The 16,210-nt window shown below is 50.8% G+C and overlaps 1 protein-coding gene across 2 annotated transcripts in view; it reads right to left on the bottom strand.

Annotated features, from left to right (window-relative positions):
- Positions 1-16,210, bottom strand: part of LOC146776052 (uncharacterized) — a 387,820-nt gene that overhangs the window by 171,640 nt on the left and 199,970 nt on the right. For both annotated transcript variants that reach the window (XR_014972118.1, XM_085638120.1), the window contains exon 4: positions 10,574-10,617. Coding sequence is in view for 1 of the 2 variants with exons in the window: in XM_085638120.1 (XP_085494246.1) it covers positions 10,574-10,617 (44 nt within the window). In the remaining variant the exon portion in view is untranslated. The remainder of the gene's footprint in view (positions 1-10,573; positions 10,618-16,210) is intronic.

Below are 16,210 nucleotides of genomic sequence, written 5' to 3'. Positions count from 1 at the left end.
GGGGCGTTCTTCATGCCGAAGGGCATGACCTTGAATTGGTAGTGGCCATCGGGGGTAGAGAAGGCTGACCGTTCCTGAGCCCGGGGTGTGAGACCGATCTGCCAGTAGCCCGCTGTTAGGTCGAAGATACTGAGGTAGCGGGCGGCCCCCAGCCGGTCGATCAATTCGTCCGCTCGGGGGATAGGATGAGCGTCGGTCCGGGTGACAGCGTTCAAGCCCCGGTAGTCGACGCAGAATCTCAGTTCAGGTGTGGTGCCGGGGGCGGCGGCTTTGGGGACTAATACAACCGGGCTGGCCCAGGGACTGTCCGAGGGCTCGATGACCCCGATCGTGAGCATTTTGGCCACTTCCTCTTGTATGCAGGCCCGTACCCGATCTGGTACGCGGTAGGCCCGGTGTCGGATAGGGGGACTGTCCCCGGTGTCCACGTCGTGCAAACACCAAGGGGTGATCCCGGGGGTGAGGGAGAACAGTGTAGCGAACCGCAGCAGGAGGTTCCGGCAGCCCTGGCGTTGCTCCGGGGTGAGGGCATCAGAGAGCCGGACCCCGTCCACGGAACCGTCCTTCTCCTGAGTCTTCAGGAGATCCGGGAGGGGTTCGGAGTCTTCCTCTGCCCCACTGTCCGTAGCCATCAGGAGGCTGAGTTCTGAGCGCACAAAGTGTGGTTTGAGTCTGTTGGTGTGGAGGACCCGAAGGGGGTTCCGGGAGGTCCCCATGTCGATGAGGTAAGTGACGGGGCTTTTGCGCTCGACCACTTTGAAGGGCCCCGTCCACTTATCTTGCAAGGCACATGGTTCGGTGGGGGACATCACCCACACTTAATGACCAGGCTAGAACTCGACGGAGGAGGCATTGTGGTCATACCATCTCTTCATGTCTTCCTGGCTGGCCTCGAGGTTCGCCTTAGCCATCTCCCTGAAGCGCCGGGTCTGATTTCGTAGGGCCAGGAGGTATTTGAAGACGTCTGGAGGGGTCTTTAGGGGGGCCATCTCCCAACCTTCCTTGACTAGGCTGAGGGGCCCTCGCACAGGGTGCCCGTACAGGAGTTCGAAAGGGCTAAAGCCGAGGGACTTCTGGGGAACTTCTCGGTAGGCGAAGAGGAGGCACGGGAGTAGTACATCCCACTGGCGACGGAGGGGCTCTTCCAATCCCCCAATCATCCCCTTGAGAGTGCGGTTGAAACGCTCCACTAGTCCGTTCCCTTGGGGGTGATAGGGGGTCGTGAATCTGTAGGTGACCCCGCATTGTTGCCAGAGGGACTTCATGTATTTGGAGATGAAGTTCGTGCCTCGGTCGCTGACGACTTCTCGGGGGAAGCCCACCCGGGAGAAGATCCCCATTAGGGCCCGGCCAACCACCGGAGCTGTCACAGTTCGTAGGGGCACCGCCTCGGGGTAGCGGGTGGCGTGGTCCACCAGTACCAGGATGAACCTGTGTCCTTGTGCCGTGCGGGGGTCCAGGGGCCCCACAATGTCTATTCCTACCCTCTCGAACGGGGTGGTGACCACAGGGAAGGGTTGCAGAGGGGCTTTCAGCTTACGGCCACTCTTCCCGCTGGCTTGGCACGTTGGGCAGGACCGGCAGTGGTTCAGGACGTCGTTCCTCATTTTCGGCCAGAAAAAGTGGGTCACTAGGCGACTGTAAGTTTTGTCCTGGCCCAGGTGTCCAGCCAGGGGGACATCGTGGGCCAGGTTGAGTAGGAAGTCTCTGAAGCGGAGAGGTACCACCAGCACTCGACCGGCCCCTAGCTCTGCGATTCTTTGTTCGCTGTATAGCAGGTCGTTATCCCAGTAGACCCAGTGAGATCCGGTGGAGTCCCCTGCGCTCTGGGCGCTGGCTTGTTGGCGGAGTCCCTCGAGGGAGGGGCAGGTCTTTTGTTCCTGGCGGAACTGTTCTTGGGTGGGCCCCCCTTCTTGACGCCACTGAGCCAGGCCGGGAAAGTCCGGGGGTTGCGCGCCTCCTTCGGTCGTCGGTTCCGTGGGGTTGGCCTCGTCGTTGTCTCCTACTGGGGCGACCGGGGGCGGAGGTGCTGGCCATTCCGGTTCTTCTGATCGGGGGACGGCACGGGCGGCCATGGACCGGGTGGTTATGCAGGCCCAGTCCGGGAGGCCCAGCATCCCCAGGTGCTCTCTTCTCTCGACGGTGGCCCACGGGGAACTCTCGAGGTCATTCCCCAGGAGGCAGTCCACGGGGGCATCATCCCGGACCGTCACCTTCAACAGGCCGGAGACCCCTCCCCATTCGAATGGGACGCAGGCCATTTGACACAGACTTTCAGAATTGTCGGCTGAGCGGACGGGGCAGAGAATGTTCGGCAGGATCTGCTCGGGCTTCACCAGGTGACAGCGGACGGCCGTCACACTGGCGCCTGTGTCACGCAAGGCCTCGGCCCGATGTCCATTAATGGTTACCCACTGACCGTATTTCCTGGTGTTAGCGGGTAGGGGAGCCCGCGGGACCATGTCTTTTCCCCCTAGGCACGCCAGGACCATGGCGGCCGGCTCCCACCCTTGCTGGACCGGCTCATACTCTTCCTGTTCCTCTGATAATCGCTCTTCCCCCAGGGCGGCGGCAGCTACCTGGCGGGGCTTGGGTGTTTGGTTCTGCGGGCAGCTCGGGTCATTGGCGTAGTGGCCGACTCGCTGGCATCGGTGGCACGTGACGTTGGCTCGGAACCCAGGACGCATCGGGGGGTTGCCCCGGCCGGCCGGAGGCGGGGTGCTGGCCACGGGTGTTGCTGGTAGGGCGTCTCTCCCTCGCCCCTGGCCTCCTCCTCCTCCCCGAGGACGGTGCTGGCCTTGGTTGCTTCGGTTTTGCTCGTGTGGCCCTCTCCGGCCCACTCGGGTGCTTTCCCATCGGTCAGCTTCGGCGGCGAGCTGCCGGGGGTCAGTCAATTTACTGTCGAAGAGGTGCTGCCTGAGCTCGACAAAACAGTTGTTCGACAGGTGTTCCCATACCATAAGGTTAAAGAGTTGTTCGTAGGTCGTGACATGGCTCCCCTTGATCCAACCCTCGAAGGCTCGGCTGAAATAGTTAACGTACTCCACCCAAGTTGTACCCGGGATCCGGGTGCAATCTCTGAACCTCTGGCGGTACATCTCGGGTGTGAGGCCGTAGCGGGTGAGGAGGGCAGCCTTCATGTGGTCGTAGGACGACATTTGGTGATCTGGGAGCTGCAGCAGGGCATCGCGACCTTCGTTGACGAACCTCCCCCATAGTCCGGCTCCCCAATCACTCCGGTCGATCCGGTGGGAGGTCATGGCGATCTCGTAGGCTTTGAACCACTGTTGTATGTCGTCTTCTCGGACATACTCTCGGACAACATCCTTGGGGATGTGGACTTTTTTCTCGGTTGGCCCCGGGGTGTGCGGTCGCTCAGGCACCCCCGGTTCTTTATTCTGTTTCCGAAGTTCTATTTCCGCCAGTTTGCGCTCGTGTTCCAGTGTTATTCTTTTTTCCTCAAGCTCTCTCTGTCTCTGCTTTTCTTCTCGTTCTTCTCGGAGCCGCATATACTCTAGATTTAGTTTCTGCTCGGCTAACTTGAGTTCACCGTCCATCTTGAGTCGTGCCATTTCCAACTCGTGTAATCTGGTTCTTTCTCTTTCTTGGATCTCCTCCTGCGAGAGGCCCGTTCCTCGCTCCTCGGGAGCCGTGGCGTTCCCCTCTGGTGTGACACTGTTTCGGTCGGAGGGCCCGGCGATCCCAGTTTCTGTCCACGACTCAAGGGCGCGCTTCAAATCATCTTTGGTACTCAGGCCGGTGGTAGCAATGCCTAGTTCCATGCAGAATTGTTTCAGTTCGCGGTGGCTATATTCTTCCAACTTATCCATTTGGAATTTTTCAGTGGAACCGCTATCTTTGGCTGACATCGTGGTTTTGTCGTGGGGTGAGCTACTCTCTGTACGATTACGCGTTGATTCGGATCGCGCCGCTGGCCACCAATGTTAGACGGACCGGGAGGGTCGGCCGAGGTCAGGGGGAGAGGTCTCCGGGGAGAGCCGTCTCCAGCGATCGTACAGACAAATAACTTCCCCCCCACAGACAGATACCACACAAGGATAAGATTTAGCGTTCTTTATATGCACTTCTTAAGGTACGATGAAATGGTACAAGGAGGTCTGGACTCAGGGGTCCCCTCGATTTAAGTCTCTCAGGATAGGGAAAGGGGTAGCGGGACAGTCTGTTTACCAGTCTGGTAGTTCGGATGATATGATGATTAGCTCACAATCCTCGAGCTTGGTGGTTTAGCTGGTACGGGCCGCGGCAGCGCCAGCAGGTCCCGGTAGAGATGGTCGATACACGGTCCGCGGCAGCGCCAGCAGGTCCTGGTGAAGATGGTCGATGTACGGTCCGCGGCAGCGCCAGCAGGTCCCGGTGAGGATGGTCGTTACAACGGGCCGCGGCAGCGCCAGCAGGTCCCGACGAGGATGGATGTTGCAGAAGGCCGCGGCAGCGCCAGCAGGCAGGACGATAGTTCGCAAGATAGGGCTACGGCAGCGCCAGTAGTCCGTCAAGGCTGAGTTCTCTCGGTGTCTCTCGACTCCAGGATACAACTGCCTTCCTGCTCCGGAGCTGCTCCAGTTATAGGGCAGGCGCCCTTTGATGTCCGGACCCTCGCACTTGGAGGTCGGAGGGTCCGGGATGAAGGTGTCCAGACACCCAGCAGGGGGTGGAGCCAGCGCCTGGGGGAGCTGGAGGCGATCGGCACCTGGCGGGGGAAGAGCTCTTGACGCTTCGTTCTCCCATTGACCTGCCAAGTGGTCCGCTCACCTCCTGGGTGGATGGTGGTGCCGGGATGTCGGGGCCGGCCAGGCCCAGGGTTAGGGTCGGGTGGAGGCCACGCGGCCTCGTGGTGCAGGGCCCAAGATGGCGGCTTGACCCGGCCGGGGGAGCCGGTGGTGGCTGGGGCCCGTGATACATGGAGGTCCGAGGGCAGGAGTTCCGTCGGGAGACGGGGTGCGGGTGCTTTTCGTGGGTCACGCCTGGCGGGCCGGGGCTTGGGCCCTGTCATGCGGGGAGGGAGCAAGCCCTTCGTGTGGCCTGTCCAACACTCTGGACTAGCAATACAACGTGGGGAAATATAGCTCACAAATATGCAAAGCGCCATCTTACAGCAGTAGATAAATATTACTAATACAGAAGTTGTTTCAAGATGGCTCTAACAGAGTTCAAAGACCATGTTAATACGGAAGGGGCATTCAATATGTTTTAACCCATCATGTTTCTCATTTCCACTGAAAATTATGAGTCAGTTTGAGGGTGAACATACATTCCTATTGTTGCTCAGTAGGAAAACTGAAATTATGTAAGAGTCAAAATAACAAATGATTATGTTAGGTCTTATAAATAAGAAAGGAAAGGGCCAAGGGAGGAAATATACCCATTAAAAGTTCAAAGTTGTAGAACAAGACCAAATAATCACCCAAGAAATATTGTAGCTCGTGATAAAAATGAAGGCCGTCCTCTACGGCCCTAAGGCGCATGATCCACCTTGCCTCATGTCTACTTAATCTCAACTCCCTATTTCACCTCATGGATCTTGCTTCACGTGTTCAATACCATAGAAAACAAATGTTTTATTCGGACCCTGGGCAGTGCAATTGTGTACATGTTCAGCAATGGGATATCTCAGATCATTCTGTTTATTGCACGCATGTGCTCACTCACACGATCTTTCAATGCCCTTATTGTGCTCCCTACGTAAATTTTACAAAATTTGCATGAGATAATACATACAACATATTTGGTAGCACAATTAATATTGGTCAGTATGGTATACATTTTATCTTTGTTGCCACTAAACTGTTTAGTTTTATCTTGCGCCCATATGCACATCCCACAGTAGCCACATTTAAACAATCCCTTAGAAAATTCCATTAACCATGGTTCACAATGTGTCTTAGATGGATAGCTAGGACTCCGTATCATGCTAAGCGTTCTGCCTCTGCGATACGTAATCTGTGGCTTACCTGTCACAAAATCCTGCAGGGTTGTATCCGCTTTCAAGATATGCCAGTGTTTATTAAGGCTCTTGCGAAGAGTAGTGCACATGTGTGAGTACTCTGTAAGCATCCTAATTTACGTCTTTTGCTTTTGGCGGGTTTCAGAGTAGAAATGAGTTTGGTTCTCAGGGCCCTTTCCTTAGCTATTTGTAGATCATGTTTTGTCTCTGAATAAAACATTTCTCCATATCATTAATAGATGTTAAAAAGTACAGTTCTTCACTGCAATTCTGTCTTGCTCTGAACTTCTCCTCGAAAGGAATTGCCTCAATCTCATGTCAGGGGTGGGCACTCTTCGCATGCAGGACGGAATTGCAGGATGTGGGTTTGCAATACATCTTACTCTGTATTCGGTGTTCCTTGATGTATAGTTCCACATCAAGGAATACAACACTAGTTGCACTCAAATAGGTGGTAAACCTAATGTTAATGTCGTTGTCATTCAAATAGTTAATGAAATCCTGTAATGATTGCTCAGTGCCTGTACATATCATAAAGCAGTCATCGATGAACCACCCCCAGTAGATGATGTGCTCATTCCAATGACTGCCCGTCGAGCATCAGATCATCACCTCCTCCAGCCAACCCATAAAAAGATTGGCATAAGCAGACGAAAATATGAAGCTCATGCTACACCTTGTATTTGTTTGAACCACTCATCTTTAAAAAGGACAATGTTGCTGTGCATAATAAGTTCAGTCATGGCAAGTAACATCTGTGTATGTTCCCAAAGGCTGGTCAGTCTCTTAGATAGAAAATGATATATTGCCTTCATGGAGACATGGAGGAAGTGGGTGTCCCAGACCACTGAGATCCAACCCAATAAAGAAACCACAGATTGTCACCATTCTGCCCAGGCCAATCTTCAGACTCCCTACCCCATGTCCTCAGTGCTTCCATTGTGGAGGTATTGGCCACATAGCCAGATTGTGTCCACAGAAAGAGGAACCAATGGACATAGGAGTTGTGAGATCACTTTATTCGTCTACCAAGGATATAAGACCCCCCTTCCACCGTCAGCTATCCATTAATGGACAACCCATCACGGCATTAGTAGATACAGTCTGTGTTACACCCTCAAAGTCTTCATGGAGGAGTAATCCATACTACTGGGAGCGTTACTATCCAGTGTGCACACGGGGACTTGAAGAGTTACCCCATCACAAATGTATCCGTACAACGACAATCTGATCCTGCGGTTTCACTAAAAGTAGGTTTGATACATTAACCACCTGATTAATTGATCGTAGGAAAGGATTATCTATGTCTGAATAGTCTGATTCAGGAGACAGAAAAAGAGGGAGAGGCATGGTGAAATACAGCCCCCTTCTCAAAGGATGTGGATCATGAGTGGCCTCTCTCCAAAACCCAGAAAAGAGAACAGAAGAAAGGCCCTTTCTGGGTCTTTTCCAGTCTTGAAGGATGAGCCCCTATGGGAAACAGATAAAAACTTTCATGCTGTACAGAGAGAAGACCCCATTCTTCATGAGGCTTGGAGTACAGCCACTGATCAAGAAGATCCCCTTCAAGTAGATCCCCAATTTTTCCTTAAAGACTATCTACTATATTGGAAGGGTGGGATCTCTCAAAAGCCAATTATTGGTGCCTGGTCCTTCCCTGCATAAAGTCCTGTTCCTAGCCTACAGTCATCTTTTAGGGGGCCATGTTAGCAACGAGAAAACAGAGAAAGCCATAGTAGAAAAGTTCTATTGGTCTGGCATTTACCAACAGGTTAAGGAATACTGTTGTGAAAGCCCCATTTGCCAGAAAAATATCTGTAGTAAACCTGCCAGAGTACCCCTGAGTTAGAAACTAGGAAATGGGAGGAAATACTACACTTTGCTTTGTTCGCCACACAGTGCAAAGTACAAAAAAGCACCGGATATTCCCCATTTGAACTCTTATATGGCAGACAGCCACATTCGTTATTAAACATGGCCTGGTAGGAGTGGAAGAAGAAGAAGGATGGAGCAGAACCACTCGTGGAATATGTATCCGACCTTAAAACCCAAATAGGGCAGATTTGAACTATTGTCAGAGCCAATTTGGAGGAGGCTCAGGCAGCTCATAAAATTCAGTATGATAAGAAAACAAAGGACCGATCATTTTCTGTGGGTGACTCTGTCCTTCTGATGATGGCCTCTTCAGATCATAAACTGCTGGGTCAGTGGCAAGGGCATTATGTAGTTCTGGAGAAAGTGACTGCTGTCACATATCACTTTGAGCTTGATCCCAATTGTGGAACTTCCCAAATATACCACATAAATCTATTGAAAAAAATGGGAGGGAACTCTCCCAGTACTGATGGGTATACCCCGATAAGAAATTCCTCTTTTCTACCAGGGCATAGACCAGAGCTCCCAAAACCTTTAAAACAAGAATTGTCCCAAAACCTTCAACCCCTAAAAGGGGTATTCTCTCTCCTTCTGGGAAAAACAACCCTTTTAGAACATACCATACAAACCAATCCAGGAGAAAAGGTTTGTTAAAGTCCCTATAGTATGCCAGAAGAAGTACGATCAAACAAGAGGTTTAACAGATGTTACTCATGGCCATCATCGAACCCTCAATAAGCGAATGGAACTGCCCAATTATGTTAGTGTTTAATCCAGATGGACCAGTATACGTCCTGTATAGACTTTCTGGAAGTCAATAAAATCTCAAAGTTTGACACCTACCCTTTAATGGGAAAGGCGAAATTCATTAGCACGCTAGACCTTTGCAAAGGTTACTGGCTGGTCCCTCTCAGAAGTCAGGACAAGGAGAAAACTGCTTTCTCTACCCCCGATGGCTTATACCAGTTCACGTTAATACCTTTTGGCCTTCATGGGGCTCTGGCTACTTTTCATGACAGCCTGGTCTGTCTCCTGTTAAACCTAGCCGTTAGATAGCTTTTTCTTTGAGTAACTTTGAGGGTTGTGCATTTAACTACTGATATCTGATTGGATTATCTTTCTAATCTGTTAGCATAATCCTCGCCAATGGTACACTCTGTTTAAGGGCTGCCCATCCTTCTAACACATCACAGATTATTTTACATTTTTTAGCGTACCCTGTCTTTTGATAGACATAAGAGGTTTGTGATATCATTGTATACATATTACATATATGCTGTTCTCTCTGAGTCTGTTGCTCTTACGACTAGATTTGGTGTTGTTATGCTTTAACTGTATCAGTATGACTGATATCTTTTGTGATCCTATCTGATATGAGCACACTGTATATACTATTCCTCCATAGAGTGGTGCCTCTCCACTGAGCTATGGCCAGGTTGAGGTTTGCAACGTACCCAGTCGTTATGGGTAAGGATGACACTTTTTATGTATAGACACTTTTGTGGTGCACTCTGCAGGAGGAGGCATTTGTGTCACTTCCTCACTGCCTAATTATCTGATGTTTTTACGTGGGTTCGCTTGTCTAAGGCCTATGTCTGTTTTCTATTTGTTTTCCACCAGGTACTATTACCATTCACAGAAAAGGAACCGCAAGTATTTCTGGTTCCGGGTTTTCACCAAAAAGCTTTTAGCTTTTTGTTACACATATCACTTAGCAGCAGAATCTTAGAGGTCCTGAAGAAATCCTGGCCCGATGTAGGGGCCATATGGCTGAAACATGTCGACCATAATCTATCAATCTACACGTGCGGTTTAAATCCATTAAATGTTTTTTAATCCTGACAGCGAGAACTCCAGAATAAACCTCCATGTTTGGTTCTCTCTAGCCAGTTTTATCACTTCACTCACTTTCATCCTTTTTTTGCGCTGTGCTCTCACCCATACTAGTAGTCACATTTGTAGAGTCTAGCAGATCCAGCTAGAGTAGTTGAAAAACATCCCTGAGGTCCTCCCTCTCAGAGAGGGGGTTGTAGCCCTCAGAGGAACTAGGTTTTTTCCTCTGGGAGGAGAATCCCAAATGATGAAGCATGCCACCATAGGTGGGTGAGGGATTTTGTCCTTAAGGGATCTTCCCCCAGTTGGGATTGTCATAGTGCCTTTGTGTATGTCTGTCTTGTTTTTGTTCAGATAACGTACACCCAAGGATTTATGTTGTATTTAATTGCTAGATTGGGGATGCAATCCTTGCCAGGTCTTTAAAAATGTTTCCTAGGACCCTCCACCCATTGTTCATGTACTAACCAGTCCAGATAATAATCAACCCTTTGTATTGCAAACTGATGCCTCAGACTGTGGTCTTGGGACTGTCTTTTCACAAAGGAATCCCAATGCGGGAAAAAAGCAATCATGTACATAAGCCATAAACTCTTTCCCGGGAGAAGAACTATGCGGCTATAGAAAAAAAAGCCTTGGCCATCATGTGGACAATAGAGACCTTGAGGTACTACTTGGAGGGGTGATAATTTACCCTATCCACAGATCATGCCCCTCTTGAATAACTAGCCAGTGATAAAGGCAATAATGATAGAGTATCCCTACAACCTATCCGTTTTCATACACAACACCGGAAAGGTATAGACCAGGTAAATGCAGATTTCTTGTCAATATATCCATGTAACTTGATCTTACTAGTAAGACAACTAGGGAAGAGGGCTCTGCCCAACGCCCTGCACGTACCTGAAAGGATGAGGGTGAATCCGCTTTCCGCACCTGGATTCCATCTGAAAACAACAGAAACATGACACTTACTATCGCTCCCCAGGGTATCACATGTCATAGCAGGGAGGCAGTGACTCAAGAGAAGGGAACCAATCCCAGAGGGCAAAGGAAGGAGAAAAAGGACAAGAAGCAGGAAGTCAAGAGAGGCAAAAAGAGAAGACGGACGACGAACACGGAAGGAAGGAAAAACTTACTGGGAGAGTAAGCACTGACGGTAAAAAGCAAAGGAAAACACCAAAACACTACTGCACACCCATCCACTAATCAATCAGAGGCATACTGGTTGGATTTGGCACGAGGGTAAGTACATGGTTCATAGATAAAACTTTATTCAGCACTGACTTTATGAAATAAAATCCACAAAAGTAATTGATAATATTTCAACATTAGATCAAAGAACCACGGACTTACAGCTTGTGAGCTGTAAAGCCACGTCAAGGCACCAACCACTTTACAGTTCATTCTCACGCCATTCATGCTTCAGATGCACAAAACCATCCAAACTGCCAGCTGTTGGCCCAACACAATACAACACTGAGGGGGATATTCTCAAGAACGTGTGTTAACCATCGCAAATTTAGCTTAGCGCAACTTTGCATATCGTGGTCTATCGCAGGAAAACAACGCCGTGTTAATGCAGTATTCTCAACCTGGCGGCACCATGCGATAGTCACACGATAACGCATCAAAGGACCGTGTCAAACACAACACCGCAAAAATGTGAAACACCAACACAAAAAAGTAGCAATGAGGCCAACCAAAATAAAAAAAACCTGCGATAATCAGTGACAGGCCTGCAATTCCCACGCGTCATGCGGGAAAATGTGCCATAAAAGCAACAACAAAAAATAAAAGGACCCCTACCAAAGAACCTCATGGTCGGGGAACGCCCAGGAGAAGAGGAAGAGGCAGACGGGGTGCAGTCCGCAGAAAAACCAGATCAGCGTCATGGAAGTGACAGACCACCGCCGTCCACTGAACGACAATATGATAAACGTGAACGCAGTCGGAGTGTCGAGGAGGCCTATGGAGGAGGACAAGAGGCACTGGCACGATGTGAAAAGCCAAACTAAGTACAAACGTGTTGCCAACAGTAAGGAAGCAATGGTGACAGGAGGTGGGAGTCCTGTGCCACAGGAGGAGCTGGAGGAAATAGAGGCCACAGTCATCAGGGTGGAGACGGCGCAAGGAGTCGGGAGTCCTGGACACAGCTCGATAGGAACTGACAACATCAACCGGGTGATTAACGACCAGGGACTGGGTGGATGGGGGAGATGGGCAAAATGGCACACATGCACAACGACATGTAGCACACTGCATAACCACAATGACCCTGGATCAGGTCCCTGATCCCCGTGGCACACTGCAGCACACACACATAGCAATAACAGCACATCCGACGACAATGTGGTAAAAAGTGCAACACTGACACTGCAGAACAGAGGACACAACTGGGTCCACTCATGTGCAGAAACAGGCCAATCACATCCAAAATAGCAGGAAACTGCGAGATGGAAAAGTACGTGTACAACCTCACCTACAACATGTAGTCCAAATGTCCACTGTCCCGCATCAAACATACAGCACCTCCGAAACAGTCACAATGAACATCGTCATACAATCTGCTTGTAAACCAGAAGAATGCGACAACACATGTCAACACAATGTCACCTCCAACAGATCATACCAGATTACTTATCAGTGATGCTGGAGAGGACCACCACACCCTCGACACTGACACACTACAAAAGCCCATGGACATCTCAGGCAACCCACCCCCAGGCCAGTGCAGCCAAGCTACTTAGAGGAGACACCAGCCCCTGCAAAGACCACACAGCAGGAGCACTCTCCTCCACAGCTGGCTCCCAACACTCCACCTCGGCACACATCGCTTTCCAATGCCAGACGTCAGAATGCCAAAAGGAGGTGGCCGAACAGGTGCGGGTGGGGCCAGAGCACATGGCAGCCGAACTAGATCACACACGTGGGTGTTCAAGTCCCAGCAGGGACCACCTACACCCCACAACAGAGACACACACCTCAACAGAGACACATGCACACTTCCTGCAATGAACTACGCACAGAGCCCAGTAATCATCATTCACATCCCCATGCTGGACCTCCGTACGACAGCACAGTCCACTCCTCCCACATATTGAGCGGGTGATGACAAACTGCATGTCCAAGGTCTTTCCCGCTATCAGCGGTGACATGGTTGCGTCTGCTGTACACAGCACAATGTAATGTAGTAGGCCCAGGGACCCTCATGCATACATCATGACCACACGGACACACAGATAGTTTGTGGAACTGGCTACGGGCATGTGCGCCCGGCTACTTTATTGGCAGGGACACAGGTACAGTGATGCCTGTGCTGGATGCGTGTGGGGTGAGTGTAAGCCAGCCCACACGGAGTTGCTGATGCTGGCAACAATTTGAACAGTGAACACCATGAATACGGAAACAGAGAACACCAAGCATTACAGAGACAATTGCGGAGCATCATGTTGGTAGCCGGAGCAAGTACAGAGGTCACCCAACATTTAAACAGAAGTATCCGTGAGTTGCAGTGCACTGATGTTGGGGCACTAGAGCTGAGCTTGCTCATGTGAAGAAAATGTCTAGGATTGTGTCCTTTCGGTAAATACCTGATGCAGCTGCAGTGGTGTGTGTTACACCTGCATCATCTTCCTCATCATCGTCCCAGGTCTCACACACTGCATGAGGTGACATTGCTGCGTGAGGTCTCCACAGCACACAACTCAATCAAAAATGGTGCATGAGTTGTGGTGCCCTGTGTCAGTGGCAGCTGGAGTGCTGAGCAGGGTATCAGGCAGACAATGGCATCCACAACAGGTGTGACCAACTCTGATAGTCTGGCAGTAAAACACTTTAGACTCTGGCAATCGTTGCCTGGAGGTGGTCCTGGCGGTGGTGGCATGTGCCTCCTGCGGTGATGCGACATCAGGGCCGGTCAGGACTCAAATTGATGTGTGAGACCTGGTGGACCGCAGTTGAGGCCGGAGGCAACGGGCAGCGGAGGGCCACAGACACATGGCCTTGATGACCCAAGGCCACCGTCTCAGAGACCATCCAATATCTCAGCAGACAGGGTCCCTGACTTGAGCTGCACAGAGTTAGTGGCCCCGGATGCACTGCGGCCGGCACAGGCACACCGGCACAGGACAGTGACTTGTGGTGCAGTGAGATAGGGGCACATGAAGTGGTGAGCGGGTCCGCATCGATGTACAAGGTGGATGTGGCAAAGACTTGCGGGGGACAGTGGAAGGTGTCCTCCAGGGCATGATGCAGAGGGCAGAAGCCGTCCGGAAGCAGCAAATAGAGGAGTGGAATGCTACAGCCTCATTTTTGTCACAAAGTCGGTATCACTGACATGATGATGAAGACAAACCCCAGTCCATAGACTCCGTCGCCACCAAAGTTCAACCAGAAAGTGTCCATGGATGTCGGGGAACAGACTTAGGGGCACCGGAGCTGAAAGGGGATGCAGTCTGCAATGAGGCCAGTCATCAGAGCAGAGATAATATTAGTGACTCCTGTAGGAAGGTGGAATCTGACTGCATGGTTACCCCCACTTTTGTCCTGGTGTTTTACTGGTTTTCGACTTAGTTTGACTGGGATCCTGCTAATCAGGACCCCAGTCTATCTGCTTTCTTCCTAAATTGGTTGCTCATGTACTTCAGGTACACTCCAGATTGGATTCTGGAGTACCCTTATAAGTCCCTAGTATATGCTATACTATGTACCTAGGGCATAGGCACCCCAGAGGCCTCCCAGGGGCTGCAGCATGTATTGTACCACCACTGAGAGGCCACTCAAATTGACACCACAGGTCTGCCACTGCAACCTGTGTAAGGTGGTGCATGCACCCCTTACTTAGATATAGGTTCACTATATCTACCTTATCACTGCACATAAACATATCAGTCACCCCTATAGCAGGCCTTATCAATCCTGAAGGCAGGTTGCTGGGTTTTATGTGAGAGGGTGCCCATGCATGAGCAGAGCCCCTCTGCAGCCTTCGGATTCTTTTCTCCGGGGTTGTTCTGTGATGCAGCCTACCATATAATTTTAAGTGCATTATAATATGCTAACTTTAAAACAGCTGCACAGAAACCTGTCGTGTTTGATGTCAAACACCTTGGAATCATACCGCCACACCAGTAACTGGTGTGGGATGTATGATTCCACCCCTCCTAGAGGGAGAAATATGACAACACCGGTACACCCGGTACCAGCTTTCTCGACCCTGGCATCACAAGATGGATGCTGCCAGCCACAGACACAAGTCTGCCCTCCTGCTGCTGGACGAAACTCACGCAGGAGAAGGCTGGAAAATAGGTTTTCTGCCACAGGGAGGTGTAACCACCTCCAAGACAGGGTTTCGTGTATTGGGGCTGGGTGGGTGCACCCTGAGAGTGCGTTGATGTCTGCACTGGGGGCACATTTGGTGTCCCTGTGCATAGTCCAGCTCAAACCAGTTGCAAGAGCCATTTGCTCCTGCTGGCGCCAAACTGGACTTGGGTGTAGCCACCCCTCTGTCCTGTCCCGCCCATAGGTGGGTCCTTAGAGTTTGTCCCACCCCTTCCTTGGGTATAAAGTAGGAACCCCTGGCTACAGGACTTTAGATTTACCTGGACTAAACTCTACTACAGAGACCAAGTACTTCGACTATCTACACTGCGTTGGATGACTGAAGAATCTCCCTTGGAGAAAAGGAGTTACTCCCCTGCTAAGCAGGCACCAAAGACACCTGACCGGTTTGCATCTCCGAAACTCCTGAGGACTCCAAAGACTTTTGCAGCACAGGAGGTGGGTTTCCAAGTGTCCTCGAGGTCAACTAGTGTGCTCAGCAAACCTGAGACCCGTATCCCCCGTGGGGACCGTGCAACCTGAACCCCTGGGCACCGTGTCCATTTGCAGAAGCGCACAAGTTACTTATTTGTGTAACAATATATCTGTAAGGGACATTAGTTAGTGATAGATTCCTTACCTTAGAATATCCCCAGGCGTCCGACTGGATCCGGAAAGTTTTTCGTCAGCAGTACCCGTGCGCGTCTGTAGGTGCCGTCGTACAGCTCTGCGTACGTCGCTGGCGTCGTATTCGCCGAGATAACGTCGCTGGAGCTACTTAGACGCGCCCACACGCGCTGACGTCAGTCCTGTACACGACTTTCCGTGCCAGGAATGCAGAACCATGGAAGATACTGACCACTGGTGCATTGAAACTAGGGCCCTGAAAGGGATGACCTTAACCCTAGAAATCCGTTTGCGAACAGGGAGGATGGGTGAGGCGGTAAGGAAACTATCACTAACTAATGTCTATTACAGATATATCGTTACATAAGTAAGCAACTTGTGCATCTGAAAGACACATGTTAGTGATAGATTCCTTACCTTAGAATAGATACCCCAGGAATACCAACCCCAGTGGTGGGTCTGCAAACAAAAATCACACCAGAAAGTCACAGAGAACAGAACGGCCAAAGAAGGTGTCTCTCCGGACTGGACTGTCAAGGCAATAATGCTTGGTAAAAGTGTGCAGTGAGGCCCACGTGGCTGCCTGACAGATGT

Source organism: Triturus cristatus, chromosome 12 (genome assembly GCF_964204655.1).
Source record: "Triturus cristatus chromosome 12, aTriCri1.1, whole genome shotgun sequence".
Classification (NCBI taxonomy): Eukaryota; Metazoa; Chordata; class Amphibia; order Caudata; family Salamandridae; genus Triturus; species Triturus cristatus.
Note: the sequence above shows the minus strand (reverse complement) of the source record. Positions and strands in the feature narration are given on the sequence as shown.